Raw genomic sequence first — 27,521 nt, 5'->3', positions numbered from 1 at the left:
GAGGTGGCCTTACGGTCTTGGGCTTCTTGGCGGAGGCCTCGCCGCTGGCTCCGGCTTCTGAGCCGGAAGCTATGGCGCGGGGACGCTTCGTAGGACGAGGGGCCGCCTTACGGGGTGCCTGTTCCTCTTCCTCCTCTTCGTCTTCCGGAACCTCCTCCGCCGCGTCGCCGCTGACAGGGACACGAAGAATGGTGCGGAAGTTTTCCTCCGCCAAATTGTTGAGCTGGGAGGAATATGAATAAAAGTCAGAGTTAACATCCAAAAACTTGTGAAGTTTGAAGCAACGAAAAGAACAGAGCTTACCGGAGGACACTGGTCGTTTGTGTAGATATCCTTGATCAGTTCCGGGACCTGTTGGCCCCTAGGAATCTTCACCAATGTCTTGAACCTTCTCTTGAGGGAGTCGGCCGGAAGATCATGGCGAGTGACTCGGAGGAGATCGTCCGCCCCAGTATAAGCGCACATCAGGCGTGCGTTGTAGCGTAGGGGCTGGATCCTCCGGGAAAACCAGCTGAGAGTAAGCTGGGCTCCGGTCAGTCCGTCATGGACTAGCCAGGAAATTCTCCGCGCTGCCTTCTCCAAGATAGGGGTTTGGGCGAGCGAGGGAACAAAGCTCCAGCTTGCAAGCTCTTCCGGAGGCTCGTTGATGAACTTGGGCAAGCCATTGTGGATGTCCGGAACTGAGGCGTTCTTCTCATAAAACCATCCGGCGTTCCAGTACCGGATGGATTCGTGCGAATCGTGGGGAGGATACATGCGGCCAGGTCGGAGCATGAACGGCATACTCCCGCAGTTCACCATTGCTTTGTCTTTCGTTTCCTTCTTCACCCGGAAGAAGAACTGCCATAATTTGACATCTGGTCGGATCCCAAGGTGCCCCTCGCAAATAGTAACGAAGTTGGACAGGAGGAGGTATGAGTTTGGGCAGATGTTGTGGGGCTGGAGCCCGTATGTGTTGAGGATGGAGAGGAAAAACTCCGAACAAGGGAGTGATAGTCCGCGTTCCACCCAAGCCTTAGTCATGACGATTTCTCCGGCTTCGGGTTTGGGGACGTCGGAATCGCGTGTGAAGCTCCAGTGAGTGGAGATCATACCCTCGTTCTGGAGCTCTCTAAGCTCCACATCAGTAGTTGCGCAGGGCCACCATTGACCCCGCTCTCCTTCGCGGATCCGGGCCTTGGACGCCCTCTTGTTTTCCGCCTCCTGTACTTTGGCTGCCATCCTAGCTTGTCCCTCGAGTTCTTCTTGAAGCTCTTTGAGGGAGGGGATCCGGCCTGGAGCGGTGCTGGAAGATGCGGAAAAAGGTTGAGCTAACCTAATGTCGGAAACTTATGGTGGCAGGTATCCTATGGGATCCGGACATATTGGTTCTAATGGATTGGGATCCGGGCTACTCGGAGAGCTACCAGTACAGTGTGATGAATCAAGTGGCATGCTTCCGGCTGCGCCCATACAAATTATTTGAGTACCCGGATCTACACTACGTTTGTCTTCTACAAGGCCGGCGCACGTACCGTTAATGGCGCGGTGGCTCGACGGAGCTCCGGTGAAGTCGAAGTCGCCGGACTTGCAGGAAATCACCTCGCGTGACCACGGATCGGCGGCGGGGAGGATTTCCCGTTCAACCGAAGCGATCTTGGCGCGAGGAGAGGCTTGGACCGGCGGCACGCGGAGTTCACCGTGGCAAGGTTCGCCGGAGTCAAGATCTGTCGGGCGGCGCGGCGCGAGGAGGAAGACGAAGTGGTGAGGAGAGGTGAAAGAATGAAAAATTACCGAGCCGCGGGGTATTTATAGGCCACACGCGGAGATTCGGGATTCGGATCCGACGGTGGAAACGGAACGGTCACACCGTTGGATGGATGACACGTGTTTTAGGTCAAGTGCGGTAAAACGACGTGGAGGTAACTTAACCATGCAATCCCGAAAATTCCGGCTAAAGATTTGCATCTGCGAAAATTTAGCGCGGGAAATAAGGAGGTTGTGCGCGGGAAAAGCGGAGTCTCCATTGTTATACGTGATCTGAAGATAAAGGACTTCCGGGTGAATGAATCCGGAATCAAGTAAAAGTTTTGAAGCTCTTCAAGATTCTCTTCGGATCCGAGCTGAATGAAGTCGGAGGAATGATGAATCTCGGAGAACTTCGGGGGCTACTGTTGTGGGTATACTTTATGGGTATATCAACGGCATGGCCTAGATCCGGCAAGCCCGGGTGGCCCATAGTTGGTGGTGAGGCATGTGGCCCATCGGGCGGCCCGGTTGCTGTAGATCATGAAGGATGAAGTCCAGCCCAGGAACAGGAAGCCGGATCTCAACCGACCTACGAAGGAGGCCGGATCCGTGACAGCCCATGAAGTATCCGGATCCAGCACGTATTTGGAGGAAGGCGGATCCTTGACGTACACGGCAAGACATTGTACCGTAGTTAGGCAACTTGTATTCCGGCTAGGACTCTCCATGTAAACCCTTGATCCGTGCGCCTATATAAGCCGGATCCTGAGAGCCCTAGAGGGACGACCACAACTCATTGTAACAACGCGAAAGCGCCCAGATAATTCCAGACAAGCAGCAGTAGGCCCTGTCATCGTGCAGGTGTTCCGAAGCTGGGTAAATCGCGTACCACCGTCCCGAGAGCACTCCGCCCTATGGCCCCTACTTCTTCTCCCCCTCGTGAGGATCCCTCCTCCGAGGTACCGTCGATTAGGCAACGACAGGCGCACGGCCGGCGGCCTGGCCTAGGGAGTCGGAGGGGCGCGCGGCCTGGTCGGGAGAAAGCAGCCATGGCGTCGGGCGGCAGGCGGCGGTGCGGCGCAATGAATCGATGACGATGACGAGTCCCAGGCTCCGTCGGCCATCGCGTCCAAGTCTCGAAGACGAACAGGCGAAACACTAGAGGATCGATCGAATATATCGATCGACCTGCGCACGGGCTAGGGGTGGGCATAAAAAACCGAACACCGAACACCGAACCGAACTAACCGGAACCGAAACCGAATACACCGAAACCGAATTAACCGAAAACAATATCGGTGCATACATGTGAAAAACCGAAGTTATATTAACAAATTCGGTTTTGACCATCTGGTAACCGAAATAACCTTAAAAACCGAGATAGCATTGACAGATAGCATAAACAGTCCCGTGCGTAGCTCTGTCAATCATTTCAGTTAATTTCTAAGCCTAGCAAGCAGACTACCCAGGCCAAAGTTCTAAACTCCACGTACGAACATCACATGTCTCCTGGCAGGCTCGTGTACGTCCCTAGAAAAATAAAAAGCAGCCGCTTTCATGTACTACATGTATACACTCATGTGTCTAATTTCATTTTGCTTCAGCTAGAGCTATGTACGAGCAGTTTACTACTACATGGTTGTATGATTATTGGGCTCAACAGTCCTTGTCGTACGTGGAGATATCTTCTAGTCACGGCAACTCGGCGAGTGGCAAGCGAACTGCATGCTATCATACGGATTAGACTTTTTATTTGTTGTCACAATTTGGTCAAATCGGTTAAAAACCGAACACCGAACCGAATTATCGGGTAACCGAATTACATACTAATTAGGAAACCGATATAATTTCGGTTCTCATTTCTTATTACCCGAATTATTGAAAAACCGAAAAAACCGAACCGAATTTTCGGTTAAAACCGAATGCCCAGGCCTAGCACGGGCGGGTGGTTTCGACTCTATCACGCGCGGCCCGGCTAGCAGCAGCCCAGTTTGGTTGCCGTTGTCCTGTGTTCTCCTCCTGCGGCCCACCTCCTCTCTTTTCTTTTGTTTTATCTTCAGAAACTGTACAAAACTGATTGTATATTCATATATGCATATATATATTTGAGTTTTTGCCCAAAATCAAGGTAGGGCAGCTGCCATACCTTGCCCAAAGGGGAGCTTCGCCCCTGATCACGGCGATTATTCTCAAATCCCTTTGTCCACAAATAGCTTTCGTCAGTGAAGTATGCATGATTTGCCTTGAGACCTGGATATTCTTTGGCACTAAGACAAAGCGACTGATTATACCCAAGAAACAACACATGGTCACCCAAGCTCCTGACTTTCTCACGTCCTTTCCCTGCAATGCCAACTTTATATATCCTAAATCTGCCAGTGTTCCAATAAACAAATGCTCCAGGCTCAGGTTCTAGCTCATAATCAGAAAATGATCTCCCAACTTGCAGAAGATCGCCCCATGGAGCTTGTACAATGTACATGCTGCGACACTTTTCAACCTCGAACCTCCTCAAAATCATCTTGCATGTCACCTTAGGGCCAGAGAGATCGAAGGCATGAATTTCTCCATCCGTGTTGGTAGCATATAACAGTCCATCTTTGTAGATGCAGTCATCAAAGAAGGCGTGCGGCGGCAGCCAGGTCCAGCTATCATCCCCGAGCCTCGCAAAGGAGAGCTGGCGATGTGGGTTGTGGATGAGCACCACAATTAAGCTCTTAGTGGATGTGTCCGAAAGCACAAAGGCCTTGTGTTGGAGAAAATCCCGTAGCTTGTCAAGAGCAACAATTTCTGGAGGGCAGAGAACCTTCTTTGCAGTGTGGAATGAGCACTCGTACATGTGGAGAGCACCGGTGTCATCATAGATGGGCTTCACCTGTTCTATGGTGGTCACCGAAGGGAGGCCAATCTGCTCACCGGTAATCGGATTGACGAGGTGCATCTCAGACCTCTCATCAACTGTAACTAGGACGCCTAGGGATGATCCAATCACAAACCTGCCGCGGAGGAGTGACCATGTGAGAGGCAGCTTGTAAACCCTCTTCTCCGCGAGACTGTAGAGACATGCAACGTTCTTTCCAGCGCATTCACAAGTGTATAGCAGGCATGGCGTCTGAGCCTGTCTGTAATACTTCCCAAGGTTGAGTAGGCTGGTGTAGGCCGAACGCCAGGAGGAGCTCACAGAGCCCGCAGGCGCGAGATCAGGGATCTGGAGGCGGGAAAATATGTCAATCAAGATGTCCTGAGGCAGCTCCGGCGACTGGCACGTCACAGTCGCCATCGTATGTGGATCACTACGTTCTTCTTCCCCGCAATAAGGCAGCTCCAGTGATTCTTCGCCGGTCACAGTCGCCATTGTTCGTGGATGAGTATCTTCTTTCCCGAAATTTCTTCACGATTAAGTAATAAGAGGAAGTCTGCACATGTTAACAGATCGTGATCTTCAAACTTTGTGCAAATAATTCTAGATCACCTCCAAGTTCTCCCACACAGAAAAAAGAAGAGCACTGACCGGCGGCCAGAAACACCAGGGGTGTCTTGGGAGGAGCAGCAGCAAACCGGAGAAGAGGGTGGCCGTCGTTCCGCGGCGAGCTGATGGGTCCGAACCGGGTTGACGATGAGTGCAGCGTGGGGACAACAAGGGGAGGTCGGAGGTGGAGATTTCGCGCGGCTGTGCGCGGCGGCCGGGTACTGACCGGCGGCCAGAAACACCAGGGGTGTCTTGGGAGGAGCAGCAGCAAACCGGAGAAGAGGGTGGCCGTCGTTCCGCGGCGAGCTGCTAGGTCCGAACCGGGTTGACGACGAGTGCAGCGTGGGGACAAAAGGGGAGGTCGGAGGTGGAGATTTCGCGCAGATGTGCGCGGCGGCCGGGCGCTGGGAAGGGGGAGGAGATGTCGGGATTTATTTAGAGTCAATTTTGGAGCTTAGAGATGTTTAACGGACCCCCTATTTTTTCTGCCCCGTAAAACGCGAGTAGAGGGCCCTGTATTTATTTTCATCGGCCAAAAACTCGTCCGAGCTAGCAGACCCCGTATCCCCACCCGTAAAATAGAATCCTACGGAATATTCTGTTTCCAGCGGTGGAGCGCGGGTGGCTATGGCGGCGGCGCGGGGGAAAACGGGTGGGAGTTCTGAAATGTCCGCGCGCCCTAGCTGAAATGGGATAGGGGTTGACCCTGTATTTGCTCTCCCGCCCCGCACAAGTAGGGGGCCAGAAGCCACCCCTAGCAAAACTGTAAAAAAATCGACGCGGGGGCCTATTTTACGGGGTCTGCTAGACGGCCGGGTAGGCCTACCCCATATTTCGGCGGTTATTTTACAGGGTTGGCCCTTTTAGGGTATGTTAGACATGCTCTTAGGCTTATCCCTGCCGGTTGTTTGGGCTTGGCCCATCTGCTATTTCTACTTCTTTTGTTATTTTCTTTATTAGCGCTAAGGCCAGTTTTATCGGTCAGTTTGATCAATTTTTTTAAAAAATTATACGGTTTTTTAGATTTATACGTGAAAAAAATATAAAAACAGTGCGCCCTACCAATATATATGCAGACGTTTGCGCTGAGAGTCCCAATGGTTAGCTATTTCAGCCCATTTTCTCATGGCCATGCTTTAAAAGAGTTGTAACTCTATCTTTCCTATTTTTAATGTGGTTTGATAAAAGACAAATCAGCCGGCTGTAAATACAACCAGCTGCAAAAATTCCATAAATTTTACAAAAAATATCTTAATGTAACATTTTTCTATGAATGCATAATTTTAAAAATGCGACATCATTTCTAATATTTTTATGCAATACATCCAATAATTTTTTCTAACCCGTCCAACATTTCAAGAAAAGGTATGAATACTAGTGCAATCTCTCTGTAACATGTGCACACAAATTATGGTAGCATTTTGCCCATAATTACATCACACGTGTAGCAAAACGCAATACCGTATGTAACGTCAGTAAATGCGAACCTCCACCATCACCAAGCTCGCCGGTGACAAATTTGACTCGCTGAAGCAAGATTCGGTGACCTTATAGCCATCCCTCGTGGGTCCCACTCATGAAGGCGTTATCGGATCCGTGGAGAGCAGGAGATAGGATTGTGCAGGGGGGAGGAGATAACGGATGAAGAAGGGCCTAGGCGCCTAGCTAAAAGGGGGCGGAGATAACTGATGGCACTGTCAATTTGCAACACGTGAACTAGTGGTTTGCCCGCATCATTATGCTCCCATTTTCACTGACGTGGTAAGCCAGCCAACTTTATGTTACATAGTACACACTATTATGACAAATATAGTACATAATATTATGGTTTTAACGATGGCTCTAGCTGATGCGGAAACTGCAAAAGTCATAGATATATGTATTTCATTCATTCATAAAAGGACGTTTTAGATTTGTCTAAATTTAAATCATCTGAATTTAGATAAATTTAAAATATTTTTTATGAACGGAGGAGGTACTTGTGTTAAGAGTCCAAAAGAAAATCTACCAAATTTCATACGGAGTACCTTTATTTATTTTGCGGGGAACCCTAATTGTATAGTTATACGAACATCGGGCGTGAAATAGACGGACACGCCGCACAGAGCCCATAAAATCCACGGCCCTGGGCTCGGTGAGAAACCCCACCGCAGATCAAATCCCCTAACCCAGACTCGATCGGCCGCCGAGACGAGATGTCCGCCATGGAGACCGACGCCGCCGACGTGAAGCCGCCGCTCCTCCCCGCCCCCGCCGCCGAGGGCTCCTCCGCCGCCGGGCCCTCCTCCTCCCGCAAGCCCGCCAAGCGCTTCGAGATCAAGAAGTGGAACGCCGTCGCGCTCTGGGCGTGGGGTACGCGCGCAATCCGACCGGCCGCCCGTCAATCCCTAACCCTAGTTTTCGATCCAGTCTGATGATCTTTTTTGCAGATATCGTGGTCGACAACTGCGCCATCTGCCGCAACCACATCATGGATCTATGTAAGCTCGGTTCCTTTTCTAGGTATTGTATACTTGGGTTGCCGATCTGTGATTAGGGTTTCATCGATTTGGTTCATGGGCTGCAGGCATCGAGTGCCAGGCGAACCAGGCCAGCGCCACCAGCGAGGAGTGCACCGTCGCGTGGGGTACGATTCCGGCCACTCTTATCTCATCTGTCACCTGATTTTTGTATGCTTCGTGTGCTACGTCTGCGTCTGGGTTATCTTTATCCGCTATATACTACTACCACACTATTTGCGCGCTGTAGAAGCTTGTGTTATAGCGTGGATGCTTGATTAGCGTTTGGTGCTTAATGGCCCCAGATTACACATTAGTAGCACTAATTAATTGTAATAAAAGGGATTGCTAGCATATGATAATATAATCTTCTAAGTAGCCTGATTGTTGTATATTGTATAGGTGCTTGAAAATATATACTGTATGTGAAGTGAATAGAATACAGTATCCATCTCTTCTTACCCTTCCTGTTGCAAACTGATACACCAATTTTGACCATTAGGCTTGAGTCCTGAGCAACCATGAGGCCCTGTGCAGTTGTCTCAAAATAGTGACTTACTGATAATCTGAAATAAACTATAATTTCTTTCTATGATGTACAATCTTTTTGGAGAGGCTGGGACCTTACCAGCTGTCCTTTGACCTTGTAATTTTCATGATATTTCCTTGTACTAGTACTCTAGTTCATATTTAGCTTGTCACTATGGATTAGTGTTCTTTGTTAGTGAAACATGATTGCAAACTCTTCTTCGCTCAAGTTACAGTTGTTTAGTGCCTCTGTTTCTGATGAGCTCGTTATGTTCAGCTGTGCACTCCCTTATGGAAAATGAAACTTCTGTGATTTTCTTGACTGTAGCTTGAACAATGATTAAACGCTCTAGTCAAAGTTGTATCCCCTCAGCCATTGCCTCTGAGTGTCTGTTCGTAGATTTGTTTTCTTTCTGAAAGGAATCTTGTGGGTATGACTATAGTAAGGTGTTCCTTGATTTTTTTTTGGTTAATTACTTAATTAGCATTAACTCACGGAACAACCTTATTCTACTGATAAGCTCATCATTTACTATATAAGTCCACTCCCTTATAACATAGGATAGCAGGTAGTAAATGCAAAGAGGACATGATGCTAAATTGCCTGTTTACCTGTTGTAGAAGCATTAGTATCAGTTTTGCATCCAAAACTATTATATCATCTTCATAAGGTATGCTAGTTATATTAATGTCTTATATTCACTCTATCCACAAATAAGTGACACTGATTTGTCTAGCATATCTAGAAAAATCCGAGTTACTTATGTGTGGATGGAGGGAGTGCCATATACCTGTTCATATCCATATTCTTTGTGTAACTTGCCTACCCTGATATAACCACTTATTATAAAAATTTAGCCTGGTATAACCACTTATTATAGAAATTTAGTTTACCCATATGTGCAACTGGAAATAAGATACTGATGGTGGATTGAGAGACAAAACACAAGGTAATCGCACGAATGGCTCCAGAATCGGTTTGTCATGTGTTTGCCCCATGGTTTTAAAGGCGCCAAGGCGTCCCAAGGCGATGGGGGGGCGCCTGGACGCATAGGCGCCTAAGGCGCGTTGCAAGGTGACGCCTCTGTTGAAGTTGAAGCCTTCGTTTCCTGTCGACGTCGCCTTCGTTTCCTGTCCAAGACGTCGTCCTCTTTCAGCCCAAAAGCCCCTTTCAGCCCAAAAAGCCCAACTAACTATCTAAAGCCTAACCCTAGCGATCCCAGGAACAGCGCACACGAGCACGTCGTCCTCCATTGTTAGCGCCGCCGGCTCTCCTGGCTCTCCCGTCGCTGACCGCCGGCTCTCCCGTCGCAGCGACTGCCGCCTCTCCCGTCTCCATGGGGCAAGGAGGAGGAGGAGGAGGCCGGGCGGAGAGGCAGCCACAAGCTTGGCCGGAGCTGGGGAGGCCGCGTGAGAGGAGCTCCCTCCTCTCTCTCTTCTCTCCCAATCGATTCCCCTGGCATGTTCCCCTCTCTCTCTTCCCTCTCTTTCCCCATCCCTGGCCCCCAATTTCCCTCCCATGACCGCCAATTTCAGTTTTCCCTCCCGCCATCGCAGTTTCCCGCTCGACCTGACCGAGGCGTCCAGAAGCGAGGAAGGCGGAGATTTTTGCGCCTAGGCGACGCCTCTGGACGCCTCAGAGACGCCTCTGGACGCCTTGGACAGGAAACGAAGGCGACGTCGACGCCTTGACCTCCTGGAGCGCTCTGACGCTTAAGCGTCGCTTAGGCGACGCCTAGGCGACGCCTTTAAAACCATGGTTTGCCCTTACGAATTTATAGACCTTGATGACTGTCTCTGCACTCGTTGATGGACACATGACATGATCGGTAGTAGGCCCAGAACATAAATATTCTAGAATGTCCTGATTGAGTCGCTAATGGGGGCTCTAGTTAATTGCAACATTTGATATATTTGATAATGTCGAGATAGGCTGCTATTTCGCAAGGTTAATTCTTTCCTTTGTAAACAAATTTACTATACGAGCTTTATTCAAACTATTATTGGAAACTGAATTTAACCTAGCAAATTATTTGTTTTTAGCTTCACTGGACCTAACATGATGTCCTCTTTTGTACTACAGGTGTCTGCAATCATGCTTTCCACTTCCACTGCATCAGCAGGTGGCTCAAGACTCGCCAAGTGTGCCCATTAGGTAACATCACTTCCTGTCTACAGTGTCTCCCTCAAAAGCTTATCTTGTTGCCATCTTTGTACTGACCAACATATCCTCTCCGTTCTACCTTGCAGACAACAGCGAATGGGAATTCCAGAAATATGGCCACTAGACCCACCCTCCGCTTCTTGACTACTGCTGCATTGGAAGCTCAGGCCTATCTTATCTCAAACATCGCTGTCTTCAGCTACTTTAGAACATTTGCATCTACATTCATCCTTATCAACGGTCTGCACTTGTGTGATGATTTTGTATAAAGGATCTGTGTACTCGACTGTCAATTCTATCGTATTAATGGATTTCCTTATTTGCCTGTGATGTGTTACCATTTCCTAAGTCGGTGCTTTTGGATGTTATACAATCTTTTTGGGCTTGTCAGGATAAGGAATCTATGTTGGGAATGTTGCATGGGCCAACTTTTGAGTAGATATGTTTAGCGTGGTATTATTATGCAAGGTATCAGATTCTGGCAATGCTTTTGATGTGCCACAAAAAGTTGCATGGCTTCTCCTGGAATTCAGATGGAATGTCTTAGGGTGGTGGTTTTATGTTTCTTTTTTGTCGGTGATTAGTGAAGAAAGTGTCGGTGCTTTATCTTCATTGCAACAATGAGGAGAATGTTTTGTGTTGGTCGGTTATCTTTGTGTGTTGATATGCATTGTGTGGTTTTATATATGCAAGGTATGTGATCCTGGTGAGTGCTTTTGATGTATTCTCTATGTACCAAATGAAGTGACTTAGATTTATCTTAATTTGCATGTATTTGGATGCGTTTTAGTGTGTGCAACTATAGACAAATCCTGGTCAGCTAATTTGGGACGGAGTTTATACAGTATTAAAAGTTGCATGGTTTCTCCTGGAATTCAGTTTGAATGTCTCAGGGCGGTTTCTCCTGGAATCCTGGTCAGCTAATTTGGGACGGAGTATATACAGTATTAAAAGTTGCATGGTTTCTCCTGGAATTCAGTTTGAATGTCTCAGGGCGGTTGTATTGTCAGTGATTAGGTCACATAAGTGTCAGTGTTTGATCTCCATTACAATCTGTCAGTGTAATGTGGATGATGACGTGGAGAGCAAAATAGAAGGTCGTCCAGTGAAAAATCTTCTGTCGTTTGCCCAAGATTGACAAAAAAAGAGGGACACCTAGGATTGACAAAATTACTGCAGGGATCCATTTGATCCATCAAAATTTACATCGAATGCTCATGACCTATTCATGCAAAGACATGATTTACATTTAGGAACACCTAAGATTCACAAAATGATTGCAGGGATACGTTTGATTCATACTGCCCTGTGGCGAGAGAGCGTGAGCGAGAGAGCGTGAGCGAGAGAGCGTCGGGCGTCCCTCCGCGCGCCGGCCGCCCGCCCCTCCGGCGGCGGCCCCCTCCCCGGCGGCCGTCTCTGCCCCCGCCCCCGCCCCCGCCCCGTGCTCCCCCATGGCGGCGTCCGTGGTCAGATCTAGGCGGTGGTCCGACATGGTGGACGAGGAGGACGACGACCTCCTCGAATCGGAGGGCTCCTCGTCGCGCCGCTCCTACTCCGACGTGGTGAGGGATGGGACTCCCAGCTCGGCTCGCGCGGGGTCTCCCTCGTCTCCGATGGTGGCTCCGGTGGTGGCTCCGGTGGTGGCTCGCCCACCACCTGTTCGACAGGTGGCCTCTGTGGTGATTCGCCCTGCGCAGCAGCGGGCGGATGGTGGTGTGGCTGTTCGTGGTGATGGTGGTAGGAGGCCGCTGCCGAAGCGCCAGCGCCGCCGTGAGCCTCTGCCTTCCCTGACGGTGCCGGCCGGTGTTCCGGCGGGCCTGGCCGGCCTCTGCTTCAACTGTGCGGAGCCGGGCCATGTGGCTGGAAGGTGTGAAGGGCCGCGGCGCTGCCTCAACTGCAAGAGCGAGACTCACATCGCGCGGCAGTGCACGGCGCCCGGAGCTATCGCGGTTGGCGCGCCGCCACCCCCGCCCCCTCCGGTGGCTCCCGTTGCGCCACCTCCGCCCCCTCCGGTGGTTCCTGCTGCGTCGCGGTCGGGCGGTGCTCCCGTTGCGCCGCCTCCGCCCCCCCCGGTGGCTCCTCCCGCTGGCCGCCCTGCTCCGCCGCCGGTGCCGCCATACAGGGTTCCGGCCCGGCAGCGCCTGGGGCTTAGGGACGCCCCTGGGCGGCGCGCTCCGGTCAAGGAGAGGCTGGGCTTCGTCGCTCAGCCTGCGCCCGTGCTGGAGGAGCACGTCTACGAGCCGGTGGAGACGGAGACGCCATATGAACGTGGGCTGCGGAGGGAGCGCGCGATCCGCGAGTCCTCGCCGCTCCGTCAAGAGGAGTCTGCACGTGGGGAGAACCTCCTTGGCCGTGCGCTGAGGAGGGAGCAGGAGCTGCGGGATGCGGCGCTGGCGTCTGTGGCGCGCCGCCCGCCGCTCGCTGCGGTCCGTTCCGATGAAGAGGTGGTGGCGGAGTTCGAAGCGGAGCGGCCCCCGCGGGAAAGGTGCGTCATTTACCGGTCGCCGGAGGTTGATGATGCCGAACATGCTCTTCGCTGGGGGGTGGTGGCCTTCGTCTCCGGGACGCGCCGCTCGGTCTCCAGCGAGGCGGTGATGGCCGCTGTTCTTGCTCGCTTTCCTTCACTCGAGGGGCACTTCTCCGTCCACCGTTTCTGGCCGGCGGAGTTCCTCTTCGTGTTTGACTCGCGAGCCAGCCGCGACACTCTGCTGGTGGCCAACCCCCTTGACGCCCGCGATTTCTCGCTCCGTTTCGGCGTGTGGAACAGGCAGCGGCAGGCATCTCGCCGCGTCTTTCGCTACCGTGTGCATCTGGAAGTGGTCGGAGTGCCGCCGGTGGCGTGGAGCATGGCCACTGCCAAGTCCATCCTGGGCTCTTCGGCGTGGGTCGAGCGCCTCGGCGCCGCGACGGCGAGCCGTGAAGACATGGGTTGCTTCAGGATCACTGCCTGGACGGACAGCCCCGCCTCCATCCCGCGTTCTAAGGAGATTTGGATTGCCGAGCCCCTCTTCTTCGACAATGGCGATGATGACCTGCTCCTGCCGCTCGACGCGCTCATTCCGGACGAGGTTGCCCTGCTTGATTATGAGGCGACGGTGCACATTGTTCGCGTGGAAGACCTCACGGCGCGGCCCTCGCCGGCCTCTGCAGCCGGCGGCGGAGGCAACGGCAGGGACCCGCCCAGCGACGGCAATGCTGGTGGTGGCAGGGCTCCTGGCGGCAATGTAGAGCCGGACGCGCGTGGCTTGCGTGACTCCGGCCGTGGTGCTGCGTCTGGTTCCGGCCAGGATCCTCCCCGGCGTTGGCGCGGCGGAGTTGAACGGCGGGTGGCGCTGGTGCCGGCCACCACGGTGGCGCCATGGGCCCCATCTGTGGGTGCCCCTGACGCTGTGGATGTGGTGGGGCTGCCTACTGCTACGGGCCAAGGCGCCCCCCAGGTCGGCCCGCCCGCGTCCAAACCAGGTGGGGTCGGGGCTGCGGTCCTCCTCTCCCCTTCTGGGTCCGTGCTCGGTCAAAAGGGGCGGCCGGCGTCATCCCCTCCGCTGGTGGCTTCTGGCGGCCTTGCTGGAGACAGCGGAGGCTGCTGCGGGTCCTCCTTCTCACCTGCATCTTTTGACCAGGAGCCGTTGCATGTGGAGGCGGCGTCTGCTTTGGCGCGCTCGCGGGAGATTTCCCGCGCCCTGGGCTCTCCTTCGATCCATGAGCTGGGCCGGCCCAGGTGGCCACCAGCCAACCCTGTCCTCTGGCCGGCTGATGGGCCTCGGTCGCCCACTGGGCCTCGGTCGCCCACTGGGCCGCTGTCGCCTGCCAGGTCTGTCGACTCCTTCGACTCCGATGCGGAGAAGCCCCGGCACTCCTTTGGCAAGCCTATGTCGATGTTCACCGTCGTCCTCTCCTCGCCGGAGATTGAAGAGGGCGAGATCGTGGAGCGTCCTGTAACCGAGGAGATCGTTGGGCAGCCGCCCCCGCCCTGCAACACCCCTCCGGCTGATGCCTCTCCTGCGCCAACGCCGCCCTCCTCGTCGTCTGACGAGATGTTGCTGCGCCTCGCCTCCTTTCGCGACCGGTGTAGGGCGCGTCGCCAAGCCCTCTTGCCCAGGCCAGTTCCCAAGCCACCACGGAAGCGCCGTGCCCTGCCTTCCGTGGTTCGCCGGAGCAGTAGAGTGGCGGGGCGGTTTGGGGCTGGCACCCCCATCAAGCAACAGCAGAAGACCCTCATGGTCCAGCTGGGCATTGCCCGTGAGGGGGAGGTCATCGATGACGAGACGCTTGACGCCTACCTCCACTTCTTCGACAAGCCGGTGACCGACAGGGACCTCGCTGCCTGCCTCGCCCTCTTCGGTTGGCTGCCCTCGGCGCTTCCGCCGGCCGGCGATGATGTAGAGGGGCAGTTTGTCTAGGCTCTACGTGGTGTTTCCTGAGGCGCCCCCTTCTGTGGTGTCCTCCGTGTACCTTTTGCGAACATGCTCTCTTGGCTTATTTGGAATGTACGTGGTTTGAACTCGTCGTCTCGTTGTGATGCGATCTACCAACTGGTCTCTCTTTCTGGCGCTTCGGTGGTCTGTTTCCAAGAGACCAAGTTGGAAGTGGTGTCCCGTGAGGTTGTGGACAGATGCCTTGGTAGGGCCTTCGACGAGTTCTTCTACCTCCCGGCTGCCGGCACCCGAGGTGGTATCCTTCTTGCGTGGAAATCGGTGGAGGTGACCATCTCCAACCCTCATTTCTCGCCCAATGCCATCACGGCTCGGGTGGGGGGGGGGGGGGGGGGGCGGGTGCCGATGGGTGGTGGTTCACGGGCGTCTATGGACCCCAATCAGACGCGGACAAGCTCTTATTTCTGGCGGAGCTTAAGGATGTGCGCGACCTCCATCCGGGCCCGTGGGCGGTAGCCGGTGACTTCAACCTTATTGTGGACGCCCAGGACAAGAACAACACGAACCTAAATCGCCGCATGATGGGCAAGTTCCGTAGGCTTCTCAATGACCTGGAGCTCAAAGAGCTCTACCTCAATGGGAGGCGCTACACGTGGTCTAATGAGAGGGAGCAGGCCACCCTTGAGAGGCTCGACCGCGTCTTCTCTACGGTGGATTGGGAGATGATCTTCCCGGCCTCCCTCCTCTCCGCCCTCAGCTCATCGACGTCGGACCATTGTCCGCTGCTCCTCAACCTGGTGGCCCCCCTCCCAACCGGAAGGCGGTTTCGCTTCGAGGCTTTCTGGCCCAAGGCGGAAGGCTTTGCCGATACTGTGAGCGACGCGTGGTCTTCTACCCCGGCGGAGGCAAACCCCTTCAAGCGGCTGGCTGCCAAGCTTGCTGCGACGGCGAAGGCGCTGACCAGCTGGAACGATCGTTTCATCGGCAGTGTCAAGCGGCAGATCCTCGTGGCGAATGGACTCATCTTGCGGCTCGACGTGGCTATGGAGAGCCGGGCCTTGTCACAAGGTGAGCGCGGGATGCGGAAGCTCCTTAAGCGCAAACTGCTAGGTCTGGCCTCTCTCGAGCGGACGATTGCGCGCCAGCGCTCCCGTGTTACGTGGTTGAGCGAGGGTGATGCCTGCACCAAGTTCTTCCACCTTCACGCCAACCATAGGCGCCGGAAGAACTTCATTGCCCACCTCAAGGTGGATGGGGCGCTGGTGGCCGAGCAAGAGGAGAAGGGGAGGGCTGTTGATGCCTTTTTCCAGCAGCTCCTGGGATCCTGTCCAGACCGACCCTATTCGGTGGACTTGGATTTCCTTGGCATGCCGGCGCATGACTTGCTCGATCTCGAGAGCCCCTTCTCGGTGGAGGAGGTGTGGAATGTGGTCAAGGCACAGGAGCTGGACAAGGCGCCAGGGCCAGACGGGTTCACTGGCAGGTTCTATGTCGCCTGTTGGGAGATCATCAAGGACGATGTTATGGACGCCTTCCATGCCATGTGGAGTGGGGACTGCCGTGGCCTCCATGTGGCCAATCAGGCCCTCATCTCTCTCCTCCCCAAGCATGCTGATGCCGTGGAGGTAAAGGATTTCCGGCCCATCGGTCTGATCCACAGTGTGGCCAAGCTCATCGCCAAGGTGCTCTCTTCACGCCTCGCTCCGCGTATGGGGCAGCTCATTGGGCCCTATCAGAGCGCCTTCATCCGTGGTCGCTGCCTCCATGACAACTTCCAGCTCGTGCAGTCTACGGCTAGGAGGTTGAATGCTCTCAAGGCCCCGGCAATCATGTTGAAGCTTGACATCACCAAAGCTTTCGACACCGTGGATTGGGCCTTCCTCCTTGAGGTTATGGCCAAGTTGGGCTTTGGTCCCAAGTGGATTTCTATGGTGGTGGGGCTGCTCAGCACGGCCTCGACCCGTGTCCTGGTGAATGGTGTTGCGGGGGACCTTATATACAACAGGCGTGGGCTGCGGCAGGGGGACCCGCTCTCCCCCTTGCTCTTCGACTCGGTCATGGAGGTTCTATATCTCATGATCAAGAAGGCTGCGGCGGAGGGTTTGCTCTCTGACTTGGCCCCTCGTGGCCTCCGACAGCGCACCTCCATGTACGCCGACGACGTGGTCATCTTCCTCAAACCTACCTCCCTTGACCTCGACTCCTGCGCGGCGGTGCTTGAGGACTTCGGGAAGGCTTCGGGCCTTCTCACCAACCGAGCTAAGAGCTCGGTTCATCCCATCCGGTGTAGCCCTGACCAGGTGGAGCTGGCGCGCGCCGCCCTTGGCTGTGCCGTCGCGGACTGGCCCTGTCAGTACCTTGGCCTGCCGCTTGGTCTGCGCAAGCCCTCGGCAGCTCAGCTCCAGCCGGTCGTGGAGAGCGCAGCCAAGCGGCTGCCGCAGTGGGGTGCCCGCCTGTTGAACCGCGGAGGTAGGACCATCCTCGTCCAGACCACGCTCAGCGCCATACCGGTCCATGCCATGATGTCCCTGGACATCCCCCCTAAGACTCTACAAGCTCTCGGTAAGGTGTGCCGTGGTTTCATGTGGAAGGGGCGGGCCGACGTCAGTGGTGGCCACTGTTTGGTGGCGTGGGATAGGGTGACCGCTCCCAAGAGGTGTGGCGGCTTAGGCATCCCTAATCTTCGCCTTCTTAACGTGGCTCTGCGGTGTCGGTGGGCTTGGCTCCAGCGAACGGATTCGACGAAGGCGTGGGCTGAGTTCGATCTCAAGGTCCCTCCTTTGGCGCGGGCCCTGGCTGACTCGGCCATGGTGGTCTCCTTGGGCAACGGTGAGGACGCCTTGTTCTGGAAGGACCGCTGGATTGGCGGTGCGCGGGTGGCGGACCTTGCGCCTAACTTGGCGGCCTTGGTCAGCAAGCGGCACGCCAACTCCCGCTCCGTCAAGGAGGGGCTCGGTGGGGAGTGGATGCGAGATTGCGGTCCCAACTTGGGAGCTGCGGCGGTCCCAGAGTTCTTCCTCCTGTGGAATGCCATCTCCGACACCCTTCTCTCACCTGACCAGGTGGATGCCTTTCGCTGGCGGTGGACGGCGGACGGTGTCTACTCTGCCAAGTCGGCCTACGACGCCTTTTTCGCCGGGACCACTATGGCGCCGGTGGCCTCCCAGATTTGGCGTTCGCGGGCACCTTACAGCTGCAAGTTCTTCGCCTGGCTGGCCTCCAGGAACAGGTGTTGGACGGCAGATAGACTGCAGCGGCGTGGCCTCCCACACCCCGCTGCTTGCCCCTTGTGCGACCAGGAGCCGGAGTCCATCCAGCATCTTCTGCTTGGGTGTGTGGTCTCGCGTGAGGTCTGGACCTGGGCCTTAGCTCGGTGGGGGAAGATGGAGTGGCTTCCCTCCGTGGACACCGACCTTCTTCAGTGGTGGTCCTCCTTGACGTGCCCCTCAGGGTCGAGGCGGGACCTTTGGACGGCAGTGATCCTTGTCTTCTGGTGCATTTGGAGGCACCGGAATGAGGTGGTGTTCAACGGCGCAGTACCGGAGGCTCGAGCGATTAGAGGTAGGATCAAGGAGGAATCCCTCAGTTGGCGCTTAGCTAGGTTGTTCCGCTCCGAGTCTTTCGGCTTTCCCGATCCTTTTCCTTTTTCGTGGATAGACGGAGATTAGACTTTGGCAGGGGAGCTGTCACCCCTGTTGACAGCACGAACTCTGTGGTGTGAGCCTTCTGGCTGCTCTTCTATGTGATCAATACACCTTCCAGGGTGTATTCTCGAAAAACGTTTGATTCATACTCTTTCAAATCTTTTACCGATTGATCCATCAAAATTTACATGGAATACTCATGACTTATTCATGCAAAGACATGATTTACATTTAGTTAGGCAACCTATGCCTGCCCTGTTGATAAATCGTGATCTAAGCTTCCCAATGACCCATTTTTTTTTACCAAAGGCCAGGGAGTAATGTACATCTTCTGTGCCCACCTACCCATACTTCATCATCTTCTAGACCTGCTGAACACCATGATCATGGTGGTAGCTACGCAAGCTAGGTTCTGGTGAGAACTGTGTAAATGTCCTGCGTTCCAAAATGGGGGCCTTATGCAAGCACTGGGCTCCGACCAGAGGATGCCTGCAGGCTTGCAGTGTACCTCCTCGCCCACTGGTCGTAATGTATGATCTCCTCCAGCGATGGGCTGGTCACTAGCTCGTTGCGATGCGCGTCACAGGTGAGCTCCACCACCTTGAAGATGTCCAGGTAGCTGATCCTGCAAAGACAGTAGAGGGAGAGAGATGATGACTTGTTTTTATGTCAATGTACGTAACAGTTCAGATAACAGACGGCTAATATGCATCTTTGGAACGAAATAGTAGTGGGAAGAAAAATATCTATTAATGAACATCGTTGTTTGCTCTATGTCAACTTCATCTCTAAACTTTGAAGCATCATGCTGCTACATGAAGTGATGAAATACTGTCAGCCATTTACTGTGTTTTTTCAGGCAGAAAAGATAACGCCTATTTGACAGCACCGGTACCTACCGGGAACCAGTATGGCATTTCTACCTTCTGATGGCTACAGTATGGAACAAGAAACAACAGGTAGGTCCTACTTAAGCTTCTCTATGTCAACCGGTTACGGAATCAAGATTCTGTATTGCTATTATAATCCAGAATGCATATGTTATGTCACAAAGTGCTCGAGAATATCAGCTTTAAGGACACACGTTCTCCTCTCAACTCAAACTTCCAAAGCACAAGATATGCACAGGTACTTTGGTTGATACCAAAGAACACTGCTGTCAGCAGAACAGACACGGAGAACATAGTTGCGTAAACAAAATCAGAACATGGCATCCACTATGAAATACTTTGTCTAAAAGTGAAGAGGAAAAATAAGATTATAACATGTAGAAAGAATCATACTTTTCGTCGATGAACATCTCTACGGCCTTCTCATTAGCAGCACTCAGAACTCCTGTCATGGTGCCCCCAGCTCTCCCAGCCGCGTATGCAAGTTCCACTGATGGATATTTCACATGGTCAGGAGCTTTGAATGTCAATGAGCCCAGCCTGCATTATCCGATTACAGTTAGCCCATTAAGTAAGCCTGAAATTCTCAGATGTTATTCCTGAACATAAATATTGATGGCAATATCAGTTAGGGGAAGTGCTTGTACTTGCAAAGATCCAGCCGGGGCCAAGTCACCTCAGAGCAATACACTCTGTCTGGCCAAGATAAGGTGTACAGGATTGGTAACCGCATATCTGGCCATCCCAGCTGAGCCAGGACAGATGAATCCTGAGGAAGTAGAACTTGATGAATAATTGGATAACACTGAGCCACAGATTCTTACTGAAACAACTTGACATATAATAATATATAGAGCTTTGTTTTTTTTATAAAAATTTATAGAGGATCTCAGAAGAATATAGACCTCAGATTGTACTCAGATGGTCCAATGCACAAAAACAGTACTACTAGCGAAAGCGAGAATAAATAATATGCACGACATCAGAATTATGTGCGCATATATTACAATGTGCTTAAGAATACGCTTCTTAGAAGAAAAAAACAGACAACCAATGTGTAGGACGCACCTGGGTTTCAATCATAGAGTGTATGATAGACTGTGGGTGAATTACAATCTCAATGTCATCATATTCAGCACCAAACAAATAATGTGCTTCAATTACTTCTAACCCCTGCAAGAATCGAGTTACCACTTTAGTGTTCAGTACAAATATGCAAAAAATTGAACTTCAAAATATAAAATGAGGAATTCTAAGCACCTTATTGAACAAAGTAGCAGAATCTACTGTGATTTTCTTCCCCATACTCCAGTTTGGGTGCTTCAAAGCATCGGCAACTTTTACATCTTTCAGCTTCTCAACTGGCCAGTCCCTGACATCATCAAATGGTATAAGATGGAGTTTCATGCTTCCAGAAGGGAAACATATATAATACATATGGCAACAGATTTTACCTGAAAGCACCACCAGATGCAGTGAGAATAACGCGACGAAGTGATCCTTCAGACAAGCCTTGTATGCACTAGGATAGGAGCAGCAAACTTAAATTCACCATATGGCACTAACAACAAACAGACCACAACAGCATAAATCGTACTGACACATTGTTACAAGTTTCACAGATAAAGCCACCATTCTATTGTAGTTTGTTTCAACCCACTCAGCCTAACTATCCCAACCTTATGTACAATAAACTTGCCTCATGGTGAAAGATAGTAACGAGCAATTACTTATAGTATGTACCTGAAATATTGCGGAGTGCTCGGAATCAGCAGGAAGTATTTTCACATTGTGCTTGTGGGCAAGAGGAAGCACAAAAGGACCACCTGCAATAAGTGTCTCTTTGTTTGCCAGTGCTATATCTTTGCCAGCTTCAATTGCTGCAACTGTGGGCTGACAAAACAAAGAAAATATATGTATTGCAGTAAGTTACGTTGTGCCAGACTTGGTGGATATTTTAGTAGGCATCATAGTAACTTCAGAAAGCATGTACTTCTGATTTGTCTGCATCTAATTTACTTAGATGCAACCAAAGTGGAGGATAAGGTAGTGTTTTCAGAAAGTTCCATGATAATATAAGATATTAATCAGTCTAAAAGCAGCGCCACTGACACAGCATGATGGGCCTACTGATATGCAGTATCATAAAAGGAACCATGGACCAAGGTTCTAACATAGTAAGAATAGGATATCAGTCACCACTACGGCACTATCAATTAGGTTGTTGCATATCTATTTTTTTAATGCATCAACACTTTTTAAAAGAAAGGACAGAAAATGCAATATAGAAAACATAAATCACCTTCAGTCCTGCACAGCCTACTATGCCGGTAACAACTGTAGCTGCATCTGGGTGGCGAGCAACCTATTATTGAAGGTTGGATATCTGTCAAATTTAGTGCAAAACATTAATTCCTTACACATAGGATCAGACAAAAGGTCTTACCTCTATGACACCTTGCTCCCCAGGAATAATTTCTGGCATCTCATCACAATCAGCTAAGGCTTCCTTTAGTTCATTAAGTAATGACTCATTTCTTACGGCAACCAGATTTGGTTTGAACCTTCTCACCTGATAAATTCGACAGTAACTTGCATCCAGTTAATACGACAACTAAATACATATTGTCGATTACAAATTTTAAAAATGGCGTAAATTAATAGTACCAAACGATAATTTTACCTGATCAGCAAGAAGGGTCACATTGGAGCCAGCGGCGAGAGCAACAACTCGGAATTTATCAGGATTCTCCGCAACTATGTCCAACGTCTTTTAGATATGCAAACATAATTGGAGAAACTGTTACCAGAGATAAACATGCCAACTATATTTGCAAATTTAAGCCAACCACATCTTTTAAACAGATGCACCAAGTTCAAAAAATTCTCGACGTCTCAACAATCAATATTATCTGAACATCTAACATCAAAACGGGGCGGATTTAAAACTTCCATGCGTCCTATCATAGTCAGTGTACCTGTGTCCCTATGGAGCCAGTTGAACCAACAATCGAGATTGGCTTCGGGCCATCCCATGTCTTCCTCCCAGGTTCAGCAACAGCTCGACCAGGCCAGGCCGGTGGTGGGCCCTGTTGCATTGAACAGCAGGTCCTTCTCAGAGAGGCTGCTCTCTTGTCCCTCCTTTGAAATGTGAAGTCCACTACAATGAGCACAAGTCAAATTAAGATAAGGAAACAGTACCACTGAAAGAAAAAAATTGACTAGAGTTAAGCCATACAGTGGCAAGAAAGAAAGCTGCAATATGTTGAAAAAAAAATGGACAAATTCAACTCCTGAGTTATTGCACCATTATGTTCTGTTCGTACAGCACTTCCTGTTAGCCTAGAAGCAAAGGCACAGACAGCAGTACGAATTCCTGACCTGAATAATATCATATCGCTAGAAAGTAGAAACTGGAATGGAATCTAGGCAGAATATATTCCAGGAACATCGGTAGATATTCCCCAGGGCCTGAATTAGCAAACGGCAAGATGATATCTCAGAATTTGATGCAGCCAGTTGATTGCAAAAGAGGCGATTCTGGACAGGTAGGTATTACAGTTGCCAACTGCCGAAAGAAAAGCTTGCATCGAATTCTGAAGTTTTGTGCCCTTTTTTTTTTTTATCGAATTCCCGGAAGGAAGTAATTCTACTAACTTTCTACGGGACCGGGCAAATCCCGCCTTTTAAAAGACGTCGAGATCAAAACAGTTGGAGGGCGTGCAACTTTACACTGACTATATTCTTGAGTTCCCATGCACTGTGAAAACGAAGAGCAGTCAGCAGAAACGGTTTGACGAAAAGCTCTATCAATTTTTCATCCTAACCCAATTTCAGTAATCCAAAAAGTGGTTGGAGACTAACAATACCGCGAGGCGAAATGGGTGTAATAATAATCTTCATGAGCAAGCAGAGTAAGTGCATCATCATCTTTGCACCATCACCAAAAATCTAGTCTAGAAGTGCAATTACCTCGTAACTGACGATTGCTTACTGTCAAGTATTATAACAGATACCTTTGAAATAAAAAGCTTCATGTGTAGTAGTATTATTAAATTCAGTAGAGAAAAAGAAGCAGCAAGAAGCCATAAAAAATGGCAGGAGATTAGCAAGAACAGGAAACTCCCCAGAGCAGGAACCAGAAAGAAACAAGAAACACTCACAACAGGAAAGAAAAAGAAAACAGGGTTACAGACGGAAGAGGAAGCTGAAGATCCAACCTTTGCGGTGGCGGAAAGAAGCTCCCCTGCTGCCGGAGTCGAGGAAGGAGGATGCTCCGGCGAGCTCCCCGGCGAAGGAGGCCTTGAGCGCCATCGCCGTCGTCTAGCCCTGCTCGTTCGCCGGGGACAATGGACGTGGAGAGATGAGGGGGAAGGAGAGCGGTGTAGAGGGGATAGTGGAGGTGAAGGTGGGAGACGATGGATGATGAGTTATATAATCGGGGTGGAAAATTGTGTGGAGATAAGACGCGGAGGGCATCTGAGCCTCCTATGGACGCCAGTGCCACCGCCCGATACTCTGCTCAGCTGAGACTGAGAGTTTCTTTAATTGCAGAGCCGGCCCGGCCACGTCAGTACGTCACTGGTGGAGAGGCGACTGCCGGCGAGGGGCCCGGCCGTCCACGTCATCACCATCATCATGTTTAAAGTGTTTAAAGCACGGTTGCTCTGGCAGAACTGCACATCTGCTGTACAGACGTCCCACGGACACACACGTGCGCGGCTCTGTGGGTGAACTCATCATTAAATAATCTCGAAAACATTCATTTTATGTTCTACTATGTTTATACAGTATGTATATCTTAGGTTGTTTATAAAATCAAGCTTTGGTATGCAAGATGTCTTTTTTTTCGAGAATGAGAAAAGACATGTTGTCTAATCCTACCATAAACTCTATGATATGGCATGGACTAGTGACATAATACTACTCTAGTCTTCAAAGAGAGGCGGCGTCGAAGTTGCCTGATCTAGCTAACGCGGGATCTTACATTTCCATCCGAGTACGCACTAGTCTTGAAATTGTTGTTGCCGGCAACCTTTCAATTTGCTAACAACTTCTCGCTAGTCGAATCCCGGAGGCGAGAGAGCCTAACGCCTACACACCACTGGAGAAGATGCCAAAGAAAGGCAGGTTGACCTTGCTACCGTTCTTCCGCTCGCTGCCACACCTCCTTCTGTCTTCATTGATGGGAGAGGAAAGGATGTTGACTAGGTCCACATACCGCATGTGTCAGATCAGAAGTCACCGTTGAGCTTTCTGAAGTTACTATGATGCCTTTATCTGTATATCTTTATATGTTTATATGAATATATTTGGTTATTTATAAAATCAAACTTAAAATCCAAGATATGTCTTGTTTTTGAGAATGAGAAAAGACATGTCTAATCGTGACTGAAATGTTCTTGCCAATTGTGAGTATGGATGTTCAAAACGATTCGGCTAATCATATCATAAACTCTATGATATGGCATGGACCAGTGACATAATACTACTCTAGTCTTCAAGGATGCGACGTTGAAGTTGTCTGATCTAGCTGTTGTGAGATCTCGTGTTTCCACCCGAGTAACACTAGTCTTGAAATTGTTATTGTCGGCAACTTTGATCAATTTGCTAACAACTTCTCGCTAGCAAGGACTAGTGCCATAATACTACTCTAGTCTTCAACAAGGAGGAGACGTCGAAGTTGCCTGATCTAGCTGACGCAAGATCTTGTGTTTCCACCGGAGTACGCACTTGTCTTGAAATAGTTATTGTCGACAACCTTTCAATTTTCTAACAACTTCGCGCTACTCGAATCCGACGCCGAAAGAGCCTAACGCCTACACACCACTGGAGAAGATGCCAAGGAAAGGCAGGTTGACCTTGTTGCCCTTCTTCCGGTCACTGCCACACTTCCTTCTATTTTCATTGATGGGAGAGGGAAGGATGTTGACTAGGTTCGGACACCATTGCAGCAGTTATCATACACATGGATGAACTCATCATTAAATAATCTCGAAAACATTCATTTTATGTTCTACTATGTTTATACAGTATGTATATCTTAGGTTGTTTATAAAATCAAGCTTTGGTATCGAAGAGATATCTTCTTTTTGAGAATGAGAAAAGACATGTCTAATCGTGCTGAAGTATTCTTGCCAATTGTGAATATGGATGTTCGAAACGATTTGCCTAATCATATCATAAACTCTGTGATATGGCTTGGACTAGTGACATAATACTACTCTAGTCTTCAAGGAGGCGACGTGGAAGTTCCCTGATCTAGCTGACACGAGATCTTGTGCTTCCATCTGAGTACACACTTGCCTTGAAATTATTATTGCCGGCAACCTTTCAATTTGGTAACAACTTCTCGCTAGTCGAATCCCGACAATGAGAGAGCCAAACGCCTACACACCACTGGAGAAGATGCCAAAGATAGGCGGGTTGACCTTGTTGCTCTTCTTCCGGTCACTGCCACACCTACTTATGTATTCATTGATGGGAGAGAGAAGGATGTTGACTAGGTCCGGACACCATTGCAGCAGTCATCATACACAGACCGCATGTGTCAGATCAGATGTCATCGCTGAGCTTTCCACCCTAGATGCAAGCCCGTCTAATCTTAGAGCTCCGTACCAGTGCACACGTGCCACGTAAACCTAGTTCAAGAAAAACCAGCGTGACAAAATATGGTTGCACAGTCGGCCAAGCGGCGTAGCACAAAGAGATGGTGACGGGTGGCCACGCATTAAAATAAAGTGGCCATCTACCACCATCTTTCAGTTTCCGCTCTAGTACCATTGCAGCTTGGCCGACAGTACACCCACACTTCGTCGGGGCACCGATGCCAGCATCAAGCATCTACGCTCCCCCGCCTCTGACCTACGCTCCATTAGCATTGGGCCACTGACATGTAGACCCGTCATATGTGGAACCCGTGTGTCATTGACTCAAGGTCACTCAAAGTTACGGTTCTTAATTACAGTGAGCGAATCCTACCGAGGTTCCCCCCCTGCATTTTTCTGTTGCTAACCACACATGCCATGTGGCTTTTCTCATGCAAGTCCGTTGCGATGCTTTGACATTTGATGGAATTCAAAGTCACTGCGTATTTCCTCGCCGGCGAAACTGTTGTATGCCACGTGATTGTGGTGGCGTTTTTCACGGCTGCCTACGACGATGCTCTGACCTAGGAAGGCCGGGTGCTAGTTCTTGCAGGCAGATTCTCTATCAACTACCAACCGAAGAGTATTTTTTTCATCCTCACCGGAGAGTCAAAGCACATGTTGTTCGCTCGAGACGCGAGAACGAGACCGGGATATTTCTCTTTCAGTTCTTTTGACGTGATCGTTTTTCAAGCTATACGGATGTCACGATCGTGATCATGTTGTGATCAGTCGTACTCGTGTCCACGTGTTTGAATCCCTACCGGCAAAAGTCCCTGGTCACAACATGTGTCTTGAACCGAAATACCATCAACCAGCAAAACATAACTTCGTTCGAGTCAACGAGAAAATGGTTAATTAGGACAGTCAGCGCGAAGAGACATGAGTTGGAAACACCTCCTCCCGCTATGCACGTCTCTGTCAGTTAGCCATCATACGCTTAGGCTCACCCATTTGAAACACTAAAAATCTATGTTCTGATTCGTTTAGATTGGGCCACGAAAACTTTGTTCGTTGGATCGTGGGAGACCCAGTGCTACCAGTACAGGAATGGCTCGAAACGCCCATGGCCTGGTCATACATGGCCAAAAGTCGGGGTCATCGCCGTATGGGCGGCCAGGCTAGCCCGCCAAAAGGGCCATTGGCGTAGCAATGCTCTAGGCGTAGGAAACGCTACCCCTACGGCTGTCCTTGGTGCATCTCGAGCCGTTGGCGTAGGACCGTGCATGCGGTCCACCAAAGTTAGGCCGTGACAGCGCTGTCACGGCGTCACAGCTACGCCAACGACTGCCCTCGGCATAGCCTTTTCCCCCCTTTTATTTATCTACACCGAGGGCCACCCTCAGCATAGCTTTGAACTTTCTTTCCCTTCACGCACCCCTTGTGGATCGCATTTTTAAGTTTCAACTGAATGGTAGAAAATGATAAAAAAAATTAAAAAATAAAATCCTACGAGATGTCCATGTGTTATGTCATCTAGTTGCAAGAGAATCAAACAAAAATAAATTTTGAACATTTTTTTTTTGCAAAATTGCATCATGGTATCGGTAAAACTGCTTTTGTGGTTGCATACGGAGTCG

General features: G+C 50.8%; 3 protein-coding genes across 3 annotated transcripts; 1 reads left to right on the top strand and 2 right to left on the bottom strand.

Moving 5' to 3' along the window:
* Positions 1-3,784: 3,784 nt before the first annotated feature.
* Positions 3,785-5,393, bottom strand: LOC127339293 (probable F-box protein At4g22165). The gene is made up of 2 exons (XM_051365162.2): positions 5,240-5,393; positions 3,785-5,144 (listed from the first exon to the last, which is right to left on the bottom strand). The coding sequence occupies exon 2, from the start codon at positions 5,081-5,083 to the stop codon at positions 3,785-3,787; it is 1,299 nt and encodes a 432-aa protein (XP_051221122.2). The 5' UTR covers positions 5,084-5,144; positions 5,240-5,393.
* A 1,930-nt stretch (positions 5,394-7,323) lies between these two features.
* Positions 7,324-10,712, top strand: LOC127341399 (RING-box protein 1a). The gene is made up of 5 exons (XM_051367233.2): positions 7,324-7,549; positions 7,627-7,677; positions 7,764-7,823; positions 10,307-10,378; positions 10,474-10,712. Exons 1-5 carry the CDS (start codon positions 7,393-7,395, stop codon positions 10,509-10,511), a joined length of 378 nt encoding a protein of 125 aa, XP_051223193.1. The 5' UTR covers positions 7,324-7,392; the 3' UTR covers positions 10,512-10,712.
* A 7,814-nt stretch (positions 10,713-18,526) lies between these two features.
* LOC127341400 (1-deoxy-D-xylulose 5-phosphate reductoisomerase, chloroplastic) lies at positions 18,527-23,778 on the bottom strand. Its single transcript, XM_051367234.2, has 12 exons — positions 23,515-23,778; positions 22,273-22,454; positions 21,978-22,064; positions 21,741-21,866; positions 21,597-21,659; positions 21,038-21,187; positions 20,749-20,816; positions 20,555-20,666; positions 20,363-20,467; positions 19,942-20,063; positions 19,688-19,834; positions 18,527-19,029 (listed from the first exon to the last, which is right to left on the bottom strand). Exons 1-12 carry the CDS (start codon positions 23,606-23,608, stop codon positions 18,861-18,863), a joined length of 1,425 nt encoding a protein of 474 aa, XP_051223194.1. The 5' UTR covers positions 23,609-23,778; the 3' UTR covers positions 18,527-18,860.
* Positions 23,779-27,521: the final 3,743 nt, after the last annotated feature.

Source organism: Lolium perenne, chromosome 3 (assembly GCF_019359855.2).
Source record: "Lolium perenne isolate Kyuss_39 chromosome 3, Kyuss_2.0, whole genome shotgun sequence".
Classification (NCBI taxonomy): Eukaryota; Viridiplantae; Streptophyta; class Magnoliopsida; order Poales; family Poaceae; genus Lolium; species Lolium perenne.
This window is presented reverse-complemented; position numbering and strand designations above follow the sequence as displayed.

Bases quoted from the DNA above. Each gene is read 5' to 3' on its own strand.
- LOC127339293 (XM_051365162.2), bottom strand. From the start codon at position 5,083: ATGGCGACTGTGACCGGCGAAGAATCACTGGAGCTGCCTTATTGCGGG.
- LOC127341399 (XM_051367233.2), top strand. From the start codon at position 7,393: ATGTCCGCCATGGAGACCGACGCCGCCGACGTGAAGCCGCCGCTCCTC. The intron at 7,678-7,763 runs GTAAGCTCGGTT...CATGGGCTGCAG, and splicing joins CAACCACATCATGGATCTAT to GCATCGAGTGCCAGGCGAAC. The intron at 7,824-10,306 runs GTACGATTCCGG...TTTGTACTACAG, and splicing joins GGAGTGCACCGTCGCGTGGG to GTGTCTGCAATCATGCTTTC.
- LOC127341400 (XM_051367234.2), bottom strand. From the start codon at position 23,608: ATGGCGCTCAAGGCCTCCTTCGCCGGGGAGCTCGCCGGAGCATCCTCC. The intron at 19,835-19,941 runs GTACAAGCACTT...CGGATAATGCAG, and splicing joins CCCCGGCTGGATCTTTGCAA to GCTGGGCTCATTGACATTCA. The intron at 19,030-19,687 runs GTATGATTCTTT...CTGTCTTTGCAG, and splicing joins GAGATGTTCATCGACGAAAA to GATCAGCTACCTGGACATCT.